The sequence below is a fragment of the Ornithodoros turicata genome, chromosome 1 (genome assembly GCF_037126465.1).
Source record: "Ornithodoros turicata isolate Travis chromosome 1, ASM3712646v1, whole genome shotgun sequence".
In the NCBI taxonomy this organism is placed as follows: Eukaryota; Metazoa; Arthropoda; class Arachnida; order Ixodida; family Argasidae; genus Ornithodoros; species Ornithodoros turicata.
This window is the reverse complement of record NC_088201.1, coordinates 53,296,165-53,311,651: the sequence shown is the minus strand read 5'-3', so window position 1 is coordinate 53,311,651 and position 15,487 is coordinate 53,296,165. Positions and strand designations below refer to the sequence as shown.

Sequence of the window (15,487 nt, the reverse complement as noted above, 5' to 3'; positions counted from 1 at the left end):
CTATAGTTATCACCTAAGCCAACATAGCGTCAGAGAAATCGTGTAAAAGGGTGGTAACCTTCTCGGAGAACAAGGAGCAGTCAAAAACAGGGACAACGATACAAGAAGACACACAAACAGAGGAGCCTCTGTTTGTGTGTCTTCTTGTATCGTTGTCCCTGTTTTTGACTGCTCCTTGTTCTCCGAGTCATGTACCAACAAGCCCATCAAGCTACTCTGGTGGTAACCTTGCCTGTTACCGCCTCTTTGCAGGTGCAGTACAAAATGTGTGTAAAAGCTGTTATTACAGCCACAGAAGCAATGCACTTTCAGGGAGTGCAGCTTTCCCAGCATTGACAGTGCAATGGACATGGAGCACATAGCCTACAACGAAGATAACTGCAACAAAAATTTGTTTTGGAATTTGTGCTAATCTGTTGTGCCGACTGCAACCAGGTCGCAGGTAGAACTTCGCAACCTTTTAGGCACAACATAAGCGACAACTATTACCTTCTAAAAGGTGTAACTGCTCCGCGTTCTTTATTTATTTATTTTTTTCTAAGAGTGCAATCACCGCCCGCGATCGCTCCCTTTCTTCTTGTAGAAGGAGAAAAAAGGCCAATGTTCTCATCAGCTTTCACGCAAGTTGGCTGATTTTCCGGATCTAACCATTTGCATATACGCGTATGCATTGGCCTGTTGCTTCACCTGCTGTGAAATTGGCGTTTCACTACACATCGTTCGTAACGGGAAGGAAAAGTACTCCTAAATCACCCCCTAAATCACCCCTTGCATGCACACTTGAGCAGGAACTTGAGGAGAGTATTTAAGTTAGGTATCTTAAATACTTTTACGAGTAACTTGGTATCTCCTGAATACTTTTAAAGGTCTGTATCTATCTTCAGTACTTTTTCAATAACTTGTACTCATTTTCCAAGTTGCGTTGAAGATCCTCAGTCCGAAGGTCGAGCGAAAACGTCTCTTTTGTTTCTGCATTGCACTTCCTGCTGTACATATGCTTTAGCGTCTGAGATATTCGGAACATGCACGTCCCTCTTGGGAAGGGGCAGAGCGCGGCGCCTCGGGATAAGTCGATGTGTTGTCCTGAAGGGTATGCGGGTAAACCATTTAGACCCTATAAGGCATTATAAAAGACCGATGCCGAAAGCCGTAGCGAGAAAGGGCATGTAAAATACTGATGAGTCTTTATGAGGTTAAAGCAACGATAAGAAGAAAAACGACTGTGAATTCTGTCGTCTCTGTAGAGTATTCGTTCGCTTCTGTAGAGCTCCTGTTCAGTATTGGGGGTGATGTGTTTCAGGAAAATCGGGGCAGGGGAATCGGATAGCAAATTGGGATTTATCTGTTCTTTTGTATATCATTGTTTCTTGGATAGCGAATTCCGACTGCGACGTCAACGCTTCTTGAAAATAGCGAGATACTTTTTAAGAGTATTTAATATCGTAAATACTTTTCAAGGTTCGGTACTTAGTACCTTACTCGCTGTTACTTTTTTTTAGTAATGAAATGCTTTTTGTGAGTATCTTGTAAGGCCTGCTTGTATCGCTGTGGTGGTTCCTTTGTGAATAATGCAGTGTTCGCGGAAGATATTAGAGAGTTTTAGTATACCGGCCATAGGCTACCGGTGGGGCCGGTATTGACGTCATGCCTTCTCTGCGCAAGCGCGAGCGGAATACCGGCCTCCCGGTCCTACCGGCCACCGGTCGGAGGGGCGAAATACCGCGCAGCCTACCGCCAGCGTACCGCTCGCTTCACCGGCGAGATCGACAGCAGCGCCGCCGCTCTCCTTCACGTCTCCGTTTGTGGCTACCGGTGAAATGTCGCGGTAGAGTCGCGCTATACTAAACGAGCCTGTTATACCGGAGCCGGGGACTGCGGTAAGCAATTCCACCGATAGCCGCGGTAGCCTACCGGGCACCGGTAGCGGTATACTAAAACTCTCTATTCCTATGGCGAACTCCATTGAAAGAAAAAATATTGTCCCGCAGGGATCGACTGCCCACTCCCGACGGTATCAAACGGGTCTGCCTCCTCAATAGAATGCTGCTTGCTCTTGTCGACCTACTATGAATAGTAGTTGATGGTGTGTTAGTTCAACACCAATTTTAGCGCTACTGAAGGCATCAGCCGGGAAAAACTCTCCACCCTCGTTTCTGGTGCGCATGTCTGTTCTCTCCCGTCCCATCCCGCTCGTTTTTGACCCATGCGAACTGGCGGGTCAAAAAGCATTGCACTTTGGAGCAAGTCTTTTTGCACCTCATTCTGCAATGGAAGACTCCGCTTCTGACCTGGGTTTGCCAATGAAACAATTTTTGCACCTTCCCGGAGCAAGACCCTGACTGAGCTCCGCAAATGGAATCCGCCATTAGTTCTTTACTAGAGTGAAACCTGTACATCGACTCCCTCACACGCTGCTACACTCTAAATCTTTTCACACCTTTAAAGGTGTAATAGCGTGCATGGCGCACGCCTTTTTAGGTGTAATTTTGGTAACATCATAATGGAGCACGGTTTCGCCCAAATTTTCTTTACTCGAGTGTTGTCCGTCCTCCAAAAATTCAGTCTTGCAACATCTCAACATTGTTCAACAGTATTGTAGACACTTGCGCGTGCTCGATTATCGATAGCGATGCATATATGCATTAGTTCGTACCTACGATATCCAAGACATAATGAAAGCAAGATTTGCACTGACACTTGATCTTTAGTAATGCTTTCCGAATTTTGTTCAATATCATCCTGGAGATGCAATGTTACGCAACAAGACTGAATGCGCATAGCGCACATCTTTAAAGGTGTGAAAAAGTTTACAGTGTACGGACTACCTCTCACCCCTATCAGCAATCTCGCTTTCGAACCTTCCCACACTCTTTTATCCACGTTATTGCCATTGGTAGGGAGCTTTCTTTCGGCTGATGGGCGCTTCATAGTAACGAAAAAATGGCTAGGAAGCAAGCGAGCTGGTGAAGATGATGCATAATGTAAAAACCCCGACACTAGGGAACACGAAGGGTGAGACACAACACTTCGTGTTGTGTCTGTTCCTTCGTGTTCCCTAGTCTCGGTGTTTTTACATTATGCTTCATAGTAGTTACATAGTATCCATCGCCAACATGCGCACCATGTACACCTAGGAAAATTTCCCAGGGACAAAACGCCCAAGAAAAATTATGAGAGGTTCTCGGCTTCTCGCAGACTCTAAACCCAGAGGTTCACCGCATAGCACGCTGCTAGCCAACCATCACCCCGAATGACAACGTTCTCTCCCTTAATTTTGTGAAAACGGGGGGTGTACGCCATTTTTGTGACAATTATGAACTGCATAATGCCACAAAAATGGCGTACGCCCCCTGTTTTCAGCAAATCACGAGAAGAACGATGTCACTCGGGATGATAGTTGGCTAGCAGTGTGCTATGTGGTGAAGTTCATTTTTAAGAATTCAGCAAAATACGTTTATTTTTAGAAGTGCATGTAGTGCAAGGTCCTCAAACTGAAATAGAGATGCGAGCCGCGAGCCGCTTTGACCTTGGTCTACATCATGGAGGGCCGCACAGAAAAGAAATAGCCATAAAATATCCCCAAATCAAATTAGAGTGGCGTTCTTATTGTGGGACAGGACGGTGCGTATAATTCGTAAATGAAAGACTTCACTTGACGTACCAACAAAAGGATGAGGTATGCCGTATCTCAAATGAGGTACTGAAAAGAAAAAAGAAATGAAAAACGAGTTTGAGAAAAGTATGTGGTCCTTCGCATACTACTACGTCTGTGTTTGCGAGCACTGAAATAATATCACGTTTTATTATCACAATCTATTTACGTTGAACATCTACGTAAAATGCAAGCGAGCTGGTGCATACTTGACGTTGGTAGCATGTCCGTGAGCTTGGCAGAAGGGAGCCTTGTCTTGTGCTGTTTTGTCTTTTGTCGTCCCCAAACTCTAGGACATGTTGCGCACGTCTGATATTTACGCACGGTATTGAGTCCAAAAACATTAAAATACAATGGTTCCTTTCAAATTTCATGCGGATGACACCTGGAGGGACTTTTCCGTCCTCGTCAGGTACAGTTTACACTCTAGAAACAGAACTTCACCGCATGGCACGCTGTCTGACAATCATTGCCACCTAATTGGAAGAGAGAGGGGGCGTACACCATTTTGCGCAAATTATAATATATCCAAATTGACACGAAATGACGTACGCCCCCCTATCTTTTCTCATCAGAAGCGATAACCCCATCGTTCGTGGCAATGGTTGGCGCACAGCGTGCTATATGCGGTGAAGATATGTTTCTAAAGTGTATTGATGTGGTCATTTCTTCTATACGCATCATCAACTCCAGCAGTTCGTGTTAACACTATATATATATATATATATATATATATCGATGATGATGATTGTATTTCATCGCCACGTGCGGTACAATATCCCACTGCCCGCGGTAATTTGGTGCGAATATAACGATGAACCTCACAGTATGAACAGAAGCCCTACATTGTCCAGAAGGATGAGGATCGTTCGCCGCCGTATAGCTACGGATGTGTTGCTTTTGACGAGGTGTACGAAGCAGGTCAGAGCTTAGTTCTTCCGTGAGATCCCGCCCACTGCGGAGTCGTGGGGAAGGAGCAGGCTGACCGCGTAGAAACAGCTTTCTCTTCTAGCAACGCATAAGTATCGCACCGGCAAGAGGTGAGCACACTAGAAAAGGAGTAATTGAATAGTTTTTTGGGGGGTCTAAATGCCACAAAAATTAGTCTCTTTAGGGAGTAAATGCATGGGACTAAATGAATGGCACAGTGTGGGGACGCTCTGTTCGAAAAGTCCCAGGTACACAGTTCATGTGTATGAATGAAAATATTTTGAATTAAACCGTCAACCGTGATATGTCGGGTGATATAAAATCTTGCAACATGCATAGGGCATAATTTCGTGAGAAAGAACTTCCAACTATTTTCCTCTCTGTCTGGGTGGAAAATTGCTAAGTTAGCTAAGTTATATAGCCTTATTCCATCCAATTCACGAAGAGCACATATTTACGTAGACTGTTGCATTCATGAGATCATTTGCGAAGTTCAGTGACAATTTGCAGTCCTGAGGAGTAAATTTCGAGGAAGGGGGACTCAAATGAGGAGTAATTCCAGTGTAGGGGACTATACAAGCTGCAATTACTCCCCTGTTTTACTCCTTCTTTTCTTAGAGTGGGGCCGTCGTTCTATTTTTGGACGCCTAATGAAACCCGCAGCTTGGATCAGTGGCGGTCCCAAGCTGTCCCAAGAGGATAGCCGGGTCCAGTTTTCGTCTCTTTACCTGTGAGACTCTCAAGGAGAGCGACCTAAATGGGACCTAAAATGGATTACCAGTGATAGGATTTCGTGCGAGAAAAGGTTGAGCCCGTGTCCAGAACCCCCCCCCCCCACGCACCCAAATGGATAGCGACTGGCTAAAGGCTCGCAGACGTCACCCCCCCCCCCCCCCCCCCCAAAGTACGAGGGGCGTTCAAGTCAAACCGGGACTTACTGTCTCCAGAGTGTACAAATGGCTCCCTCTACTTCTTTCTCATCATTTTCACACGCGACAGGCCTCCGCGTTCACCACGTTGTGGTCCAAAGTTTGTACAAAACGGAATACACATGCGAGACAAGATGGCCGACAACGAGGTGAGCGCGCACATCGAACAGCGAATTGTCATGAAGTTTCTCGTGAATGAAGGCGTAAAGTCATCTGAAATTCACAGAAGACTTCAGGCTCAGTCTGGCCACGATACACTTAGCCGCAGCAAAGCGATTGAGTGGAGCAAACGGTTTCGAGACGGCCATACATCAGTGCAGGACGATCCCGGCCGGGGCGGCTCAGAGCCCAGTGTCAGAGTTCCTGAGAACATCCAACTTGTGGAGCATGTGATCCTCAAGGGCCGACGGATAACATGTCTCGAACTGGCTCGAAAGAAAACCTTTATGTGGGAACGTTGAACACTATCATTCGTGAACACATCCAGTTTCGGAAAGCCGGTCCTCATCACCAAAGGAGTCCTCCTCCTACAGGACAATGCACGCCTGCATACCGCGCATCTCACGACACGCACCTTACAGGAACTTGGCGTTGCTGCCACATCCCCCTTACAGTCCAGACCTCGCCCCCAGCGATTTCCATCTCTTCGGCCCACTGAAGGCGTTCCTTGGTGGCTGCCACTTCAGCTGCGACGACGAGGTCAAGAATGCGGTCCGATCATGGCTGCTACGCGTCGGTAAGGATTTCTACGCTGCTGGCATCCAAGCCGTCGTGAAACGCTGGAACAAGTGCATTAGTGCAGCTGGAGATTACGTTGATAAATAAAACTAATTTTTCGCCTGTAAGTTCATTTTACTTTTGCGAAACATGAAAAGTCCCGGTTTGACTTGAACGCCCCTCGTACTTCGTTGGGACCGCCTCTGGCTTCGATCTAACGCTTGCATTCCGGACCAAGGAATATCTCTCGTCAGGTTTTGGGACGGGAGTCAACGTCACTTTTACTGCCCAACTGCGCTATCGCATGCGACGAGTGGACTCTCCAAGCTGCCACCTATGCAGTGACTTGCAAATCTGGAACATACCCCCTTCGCTATTTTCACTGCCAACTTTTCTGACTACATTTACAGTGCATTTTAATGAGCTAGACTATCGCCCTCCAACTATGCGTAATGCTGTTCATGGGCACATAAAATAAAGTTTGATATCAGAGGACTTGGAGAAATTGGTTGGTCCATGGTCAAATTCTGCTGACCAACGCCATGTCCTAAGAGCTCTGCTCACCTATCTGGACGCCGTAGGTTTTCGGTCCTCACTATGAAACTCCTCATATATGCATATATGATGACCAAATTATCGGTAGCAGTGGGGTAGATAGCAAAGGAGCTGTCGCGATAAAATACCCCACTCATCATCATCATCAAAATAAAGTGTCGTAAAGCTACGCTGGAAGATGAACCCACTCAGACTGTTCACATGCTGCCAAACTATGGACAAAAGCTGCAGCAAACCGCGTAGGCATAAGCACAATTCGAGTGCCTCATTAATATGTTTAAGAGGGCGGCTTCAGTCTGCTCAATGGTCAAAGTCCCTTGGGCTGCGGAATACCTGATTGCGGGCTCCGAGTTTGCGACCCATTATCGAGTGCGACAGAGAATGACAAACCATAACGCCAAAATCCTGAACGTGCTGCTGGCAACAGCAACCTCTCATGGCATCGGCGACAACTTCCATTTTCGGCCCCCACCCTTTAGTACTTGGGCGATCACCAACTTCAGTTCGCCCAGGAAGTGGTTCATGTTGGCCTGGAGCCATATTATCGTACGTAGGTCTAATACATTAAGTCACGTAGTCTGGTGCTACCCCAGTGCAAGAAAGCAGCCAGGAACGGAGTCCTGTCATTTATCCTGATCCTTACACGCCATAAGAATGATTCAAGGCAGAACTAATAATGTAAAATGCCGCGTCGGAGCAACTCGACCTCAAGCAACTCTAAACGTTGGAGGAGCTGGGGGATTTTACTGTGGAAAAGGCTATACCCCTAAGACGGATGTAGCAGCTACTGGTGAGTGAAACAATCGTGCGGGAATAATTTGCGTAATGCATGCCGTCCAGCATCCGCACGATCTTTACTCACGCTGTAGTGATATCGCTAAGACGTCAAGCGCATTTAGTCAACTGCATCATGGATTTGGCGTGAACAATCCCACTTCTCGAGCTTGTAAGACTGAAAAATGTACAGAAAACAACAGTTTAATCCCAGTGATCTGATCCCAAGTTATTGACCTTGCATCTTAGGAAAGGACATCTTCTCCTTAACAAATGGCACACTGCCAGTAAGAAGTGCGCTGTAATTAGTATAAATGGTTTTCCCCGTGGCACTCACATTGAGTACCCATACGTCTGTTATGTGGCTCCTTCCGATTTGTGTTTGTACACTTTTGCAGTGCTATAGATACACTCTAAGGAAAAAGGTAGAATTTTCTACCCATCTCGGTAGAGCTGTATTGCAACCAGATTTCTACTCAAACCAATTTTGCGTTTTGGGTGTAACTGCGGAGTAGATACTGTCGTTCTACCAGCTTGGGTAGGAAAGTCTACATTTTTTTCTTAGAGTGATACAGTTGACAACGTGGAACAAAATGCATCATTCGTCTGATAAGGGGCGCAGCAGTATAATATAAATCCTTTTTATACGGGCGTTGGCGCCTCAGTTGGTAGCGTGCCCGCCTACTGATCCCAAGGTTACGGGTTCGAAGCTGGCCTTGGAGGCAGGGTACAAGTGTTCGTGTTCCGCGAGAGACAGTGTGCCGTGTGGGCGCTCAGATTGCGGCGCACGTCATCGGTACACCATAAAGTAGTCGACGTCCACTCTCAGAAAATTGATCTACTCGATAAACTAAGCCCTCCGTACCCTTATATTTCACAATTTTCGTCCGAATTGCACCCAGAATTGTTGTTCTCTCTCTCTCTCTCTCTCTTTTTTTTTTTTTAAGATGGGCAGGGAGAACTACGGGCAACACTATATGTCGAAGTTGCTAGCAATTTCGCATTGGTCAACTATACGGCAGCAAAACTTCATTGTATGTGCATAACACTGGACATGAAAAAAAAAAAAAAAGTTGCTTAGTTGCCACTGGAGATATAACTTGTTTCTAGCATCTGTGATGAGAGACGTCCCAGATGCTGGAAACGAGTTATATCTACAGATATACTCTAGTGCTTCTTTCCGCGATATTCTTCCAAGTATTATTGTCGACTTCGTGCCTGCTGGAACACAACTGGCATAGTCTGGCCGAGCTTTTGTCCCATATCTCCAGCGTCCAGCACTATCTTCGTGCTACGAAGAGCCCCGAAAAGCTTATATCTAAGTGGCAACTGGTTACGTAGCCCTCGGGGACAGAAAATCATTCTCAGGTGCATGGGGGATTGCATCCGGTCATTGGGGATTATCTTGCACCAGACGTCGCACGGAGCTCTTTTCGCGTAGGGTGCCTGAACACTAGCTCCCCCTGTCATGGGCGTACCCAGAGCCAGAGGGGGCAAGGCGGCCGTGCTCTTGAGCTCTAAGGTCGCTTGTGAAAATAGTGCGCTCTTTCGTCATAGGTTATGATTCGTCAATGATTATTCTCAGATGCCATAATAGGAACCTCTGAACACCCGCACAGTCTGCAACGTCCGCCTCCAGGAAAAGAGGTGAGAGGGAGGGGGTTGCACGCGCCCCCCTTTTGAAAAAAATCCTGGGAACGCGCCCATGCCCATTGTGCCAATGTAGGGCGAAGACAACTTCGTCGTCAGCTACGAATTTCCGCCATCTTGACGCCCACGCACAGCTCGCGACACTCTCAGGAAAGTGTAGCTATACGCTTAGCTACACACTACATTTTGGAGTGGCTCTGCGGCATTCGCTTCTACAAAGGGTGGCTCCACTCTACACAGAGGGCGCTAGTATTCAGGCACCCTATTTGCACGCATGTTTGCTTGCAAACTAAAAGTATTAATGAGTGCTCCCTCACATGTATAACTTGTTGCTCTGGGTTTGCAAGCAACAAACTGTTAAACTAGGTCGCCAACATCAACTGTCTGTCTGCTGCTTCGCTGAAACTTTAACGAACCCTTAGGGGTGTGAAAATTTACTCCGTGTATGCCCACCACTGCGGCGTCGCTCATGATCGTGGCTGCTTTGCAACATAAATGCACTTATTTAGCTCTTATGCGTTTTAAGCAGCATGTCACACCTTGCTAGTTGTATTTATTTCACGCTATGACGGATATTGTCATAACATGAAAGGGCGTACCACACGTTCAGCGCATATACCACTGGAAAGAGGTTGTCTTCCAAAAAGGTATGTAAGCACCGCAGTTCTCCTCTACGACGTTGTAGGTACTTGAAAATCTAAAGGACCTCTCAATAAGGTGTACGTGAGTGTTGTTTTTTAAGCGCATATTTTCCACTCGGGGTGAAATTCCAGCACCTCTGCTCTCGCCCCAGCGCTCTTCATGGAAAGACGGCAGAGCCACTGACATTAACATTTTATCATCAAAGTAGAGGCGAAAGGATGCCGCCTACGTTGATAACAGCTGCTTGTTGGGATGGTCCGGTGGGGATGAGCCCGTTTCATTAAACTTTCAGTTAGCCAGCGCCCGTAGTGGCTGCGTGCCGTCCTTGGTTTTACCTCGCTGTTGTCCCAACTTAATCATCAACTCTGGCACTTCGCTACCTGAATTGCGAAGGCTAGTAATGTACTTTAGGAAGTCAATTTGGATTTCTCTTAAAAAGAAAAACAACAAGACGGCCGTTAAAGGAAGAGCAGCTAGAGTAGGAAAAGTCTTTGCATGGGCGCACGTGTATCCACTTTCGCACCCTCGACTAGGATATGACGACATTGTCGGCAAAGTAGCGCAGAAGTCATTTTAACACCCTGAATTCTTCCTAGAAAACTGTTAAGTAGGCCAGTAAGATGCGCCATGCGAAGTAATTCACACCACAGAGCCATAATTATCGCAGAAATCGAATTTAAAGTACGCCGGAAGAAGCGACCGTGCGCAACGGTGGTGAAGAGCAGTACCAGCCTGTGATCTGCTTGGAACCTCGCGCTGACGCTATACGCTGACGCTGATTGGTCTAGAGAAATGTTGTCTGCTACTCCGCTGTCGTCTGCTACTCGGCTGTTCGGGGTTCTGAAAAAGCCTTTCTCCTGGCTCGGTAATGATTCGACCGCTCCTTCTATCCCCAATTCTCCTGGAGAAGTGGCAAAACTGGTTTACGGCGGCAAAGGGATAAGGCGCTGACCCCCACTGATCGGCGAACCAGAGCGAGTTCTCCTTGTAACGTCATCGGTGACGTGGCACCGTACCTTCTCATCCTGGTTATACCTGGAGTGGCGAGTTAAGGGTGAATGCGCGGAGCCATGTTTATGTGAGTTTTTTTGTGGGAAACTAATTGCACGCATCAAAACCTTTCGCGCTAATCGGTAAAATGACACACGCACTTTCATCAGACGTCTTAATCTGAAATTTTTTTGGATGCCCTCTGTACTCCTTTAAAGCTGTGTCGACAAACAGGGCAAATGTACAGGACGCAAGCAAAGATATCAGTCCCTCTGTACGGCTGTTTGCTGATTTTGCCATGCACCCTAACGACCCCCCCCCCCCGCCCTTCAAAAAGAATAAAATAATGGAAACTACAAATGGAAGAATATAGCACGGGCTACCACCATTTGTGAGGACCACACGGACAAATAAACCTAAACGGGGGAGCGAAGAATCATGACTGATGTACAGGCGTCGCGATGCGACCCTGGACCTTAATTACAAAGAGAGGGAAGTGGTTACAAGTTAAGTTGCTGCGTAAAAAAAAAAAAAAAATGTAAGTCGCTTACGAAGTTACAATAATTTAACCGCCGAGACTGGGAGGCGACCCGGGCGCCGGCTGTGCTGTCTGGGTGTTTTTCCTGGGTTTTCCTCAGGCGCTTGTCGGCAAATGTCGGCACAGTTCCCTTTGAAGTCGGCCCAGGACGCACGGTCCCTCCATGCGATAGCCGTGACGTTGCCCACCTAAGCGTGGCCGACTACGGCAATCAGTTCACTACCACAACCACCACCACCACCACCACCACCACCACCACCACAATACTTTAACAAAGTTACAAAACTTTGAAAACGAACTTGAAGGTTCCAAGTTACTATGGGGCACTAACAAATTACTTTCAAGTTACTTGTTACATAATATTCGCTGTGCTTCTTGTTCTTCGTATACTTCCGACCTTGATGCGACAATGAATGCGGTCCAAGACGTTTTGTAATAGCGTTGATAACTGAAAATTATACAAACCGTCAATACGGTGAACGAAGCCAAAGCTTCATCTGCTTCCTTAGGTTGGCGTTTCATGATTTCTATCTCCTAATAAACTTCAACGGAGCAGAAAGCAGGCATCAGCATTTTAAGTTCAATGAATTGCCGTAATTTGCTCATATTTCGTAGAATGGCACCAAGTATGGCATTTCGTCTAGTTACACAGCGCCCTCTGTCATTAGAAACACGCCGCTATGATGAACACCCTCTGAGTCCCAGAATGCATAGCCAACACTGAATCTGGAGGATACAGGGTTGCAGATTTGGCTATATGTAGCCACCTTTGACTACTTTCAGTGTCGGCAGCGCCCTATCATCGGCTATTTTTGGTTGCCCATCCAAGGTCCTACTGAAAAATACCGCTAAATGGAAAGAGAAGAGACAGGCACGATTTTTCCAAACATGTTCAACAGTAACACACTCTACGGAGAAGGGGAAGGCAGGGAGGGCTGCGAAGGCAATCAGGGCCCATGAAGTGTCTCGTCCCTCTGCGTTTCAGTGTTGTTGCGTGCGAAACTTTTACCCGCATGTGTCATGGTCATTACGGTGAAACAAAATTACGGTGACAAATTACGGAACAAGTCATTACGGTGCCACAAAATTGTTTCTTTCACTGCATAACATTACTTCCAAGCAGGCGTTCACACCTCACATACCTTTTTCCTCTCTGGAACAACTGCTTCAGTTTAATTACGATTCGTTCCTACCTGGAATTAGGTGAATAATTACTACAAAAAGAAAAAAAAAGAGAGGAACGTACTAACACAGGCGCTTGGCTTGATTGGTATTCAGTATTGTGTTCTGACTACTCTGGCCCTTGCGTATCATTCGTGAAAGTTTTTTTTGAGTTTTGACAGGGGGAGATAAGAAAATAAACAGTATGACACGGCCAAGATTCCCTAATTCGATCTGAGGAACAGAACACGGAAAAAGCACGAAACAGGAGGATGACACAGGATTGGCTATATTTTTGGCTGCAAAGAGTGTGGCTTGGTTGGCTACGTTTAAGCTAATCTTGGCTAATTTTGGCTACGTCTGGTACGAGATTGCCTGTGTGCAGTTTTTCCCACCTGACGACCCGGCAAGGGAGCGGAGTCAGAGCGAGGAGGCGTCGTGCACGTGCAACCAGCGCACTTCTCATTAAAGAGCGCAGCTCGTGTTATTTGTGGACAAGAATTGAACCAAAGAAACTCGGAATTGTAATTTTCTGTAACTGAACTGTAACTCGCCTGTTTGCGCTCCTCAGTTATGACTTTGTACCAACTAGGCCAATCTACCACCTTGGGACGGTACCCAAATTACTTTAAGAAAGCTACGTTAAAAGAAACGACTTCCTCAAGTACCCAAGCAGCAAAATGCACTGAAAGTCGAGTGCAATAGGGGTGGACGGGTAGATGAAAGGCCTTGAACAGATTCATGAAACTAGAGAACATTGATAACACACATACCGTCCACCCCTAATGCACTCGACTTCCAGTACATTGTGCTGCTTGGGTAGTTGCTGGAACTCCCGAGTTAAAATTACAAAAGAAAGTAGGAGTGCCAGTGCCAAGTTACACCCAACACTGATTACAAATTGTTTTTTTTTTCTTTTTTCAGTGGAGTTACCGCAACAACCTCCGTTGCCCGAACACAAGGTTACCACGTTAAAAACGTCCGCTGTTATGAGGAGCATGGGCCCCTATATTACACGGGAGGCTTGCTGACATTTTAAATTGCTGTGCAATTGTTAATGTGGACTGGTTAACGCTTAGTAAACAAAGAAGTCCAGCGCACAGAAAATATGTTCCTGCGCAGGTATTTTACAGAGCCTTTGCGTCAATGGCGCCGGGACACGTGCCGTGTTCAAGTACTTCCAGCATCGCCCGTGGCACGGCAAAGGCATCGGTTCAATGACAGCGCTGTTGCAACTGTGTACCCAGCATCGGAGAGGAACTCCTATACTCTTGCAGTTTCAGCATCGTAACAGAAGTCGTTGAGGAGCTGTGCTTGTAACACTTGATGTATAAACACTTGTTCCTTGAAATGGAGACAGGTCAATGGCCCAGCACCCTTGAAGGCCACTCTGGTCCGGCCCGCGTTACACGATGGTCGGTTCTTTTGGAGTAGAGAGATGGAAGGCGACGCGAGAGGAAGAATATTGATACATGAACACCAGATCAGGCATATTCTCACGTCATATTTCTCAAAATTAGACATTTTACCTGATTTCCGCGTCTTATATACAAAACCATACAAAAGTTTGCACTAATAAATGAGACACGCTAGTTTCAATGAAAAAAAAAAAAAAAAGATTCTGAAGTCCGAAGAGAACAGGAGACGTATAGCGTAGTGATATTTATCTATTTATATTGACTGGTCTCAAACAATTTTATACAAACGTACACATATCTCGTGAAACATCATATTTTATACGAAAATTTTGAGCAAGAATCGTTATAACGTGGCGCCTTCATCAACATAAAGCACGTGACTGGTTATGCACGATCCCGATCAATGAAGCAATGTGACAGCATGGAACTTGTTGATCGGAAGGGAAGTTGTCAGATGAATGGTAATACACCGAGCGAATCGCTTCACACCGGCGCGGATCCTCCTCGGTCCATTTGCTAAACGACTTTGATACGCTCGCTCGATTATGTGCTCGGCAGCAGAGTCGTAGTTTGTGCCACTAAAGAGCTGCGACTAATTCGTGTGCGCATCTGAAATGGGGGTGTTTTAGATTCATAATTATGTCGGCGCTTGTGAACTGTTCCTGTCATTTTATTTGCTGATGGCTCAGTTGATTCGAACGGCTTTGGCCTGCTCTCATAGGGCGGGGAGATTATTATATTACCTAAATGGCGAGCGTGGGCGCCAGGGCTTCCACCGAGGCAAATTTGTCTCATGCTTAGCGTTGATAAGTGCTACGTGGATTTAATGCCGCTGATTTGGCCACAGCGGAGGAACCTTGCTTTTTCTCGACGTTGTTTACGACGACGAGTACGCAGTCTTGTAAGAAACTCCCAAACTTTGAAAGAGAACCGCAACAACTGGTCGATGAACACTCAGTTGCTATGCTTTTACATTAGGGGCAAGGTCTTGCAATCAACTCAAGAAAAAAAAATCTGTCTTTTTTCTTTGTCGTTGTTTTTCCTTTCTTTTCTTTTTTTTTTTTACTTGTAGTGATAAGTTGTTTTTGTACCGCTGGTCTCTCAAAATGACCATTGTACGTAAAACGTGTTCTGGCGTGAAGCTTATTTTTGGAGTGTTCGCTCTACCATTGAGTCCTCTTGCACAGTTAAGGAAGCGTTACTTTCAGAAAAAAAGGAAGTGGAGAACTCTGAGTAGGCCGTCCACATATAGAGCATGTCATAGTCACTCGCTATAGTTTACGGCTGAAGGGTTGTTGTCTGACTAAGGCATCCTTACTTGAAGACTTCATAGAATTATCGTAGACTTCATAGAGTATCGTATCATAGAACCCTGCGTAGATACACGCAGGGTGCAAATATCCCCGCGTGTATCTTGTGCAAGTTTGTAATATCAGACACATAATAAAAAAACGCTTGATCACGTTTCAACATAGTCCCCCTTGTGTCCGACACATGTGCCAAAGCTTCACCAATGGATGGATGCCACGGG

The 15,487-nt window shown here is 46.2% G+C and overlaps 1 protein-coding gene across 2 annotated transcripts in view; it reads left to right on the top strand.

The window, feature by feature from the left end:
• Positions 1 to 13,893, top strand: part of LOC135398983 (E3 ubiquitin-protein ligase MARCHF3-like) — a 90,722-nt gene extending 76,829 nt beyond the window's left edge. The window contains exon 4 of one of the 2 annotated variants that reach the window (XM_064630594.1): positions 13,661 to 13,893. In XM_064630594.1, the coding sequence (XP_064486664.1) occupies positions 13,661 to 13,829 (169 nt within the window). In that variant the 3' untranslated portion in view covers positions 13,830 to 13,893. The other variant, XM_064630604.1, reaches the window with a different exon arrangement.
• Positions 13,894 to 15,487: the final 1,594 nt, after the last annotated feature.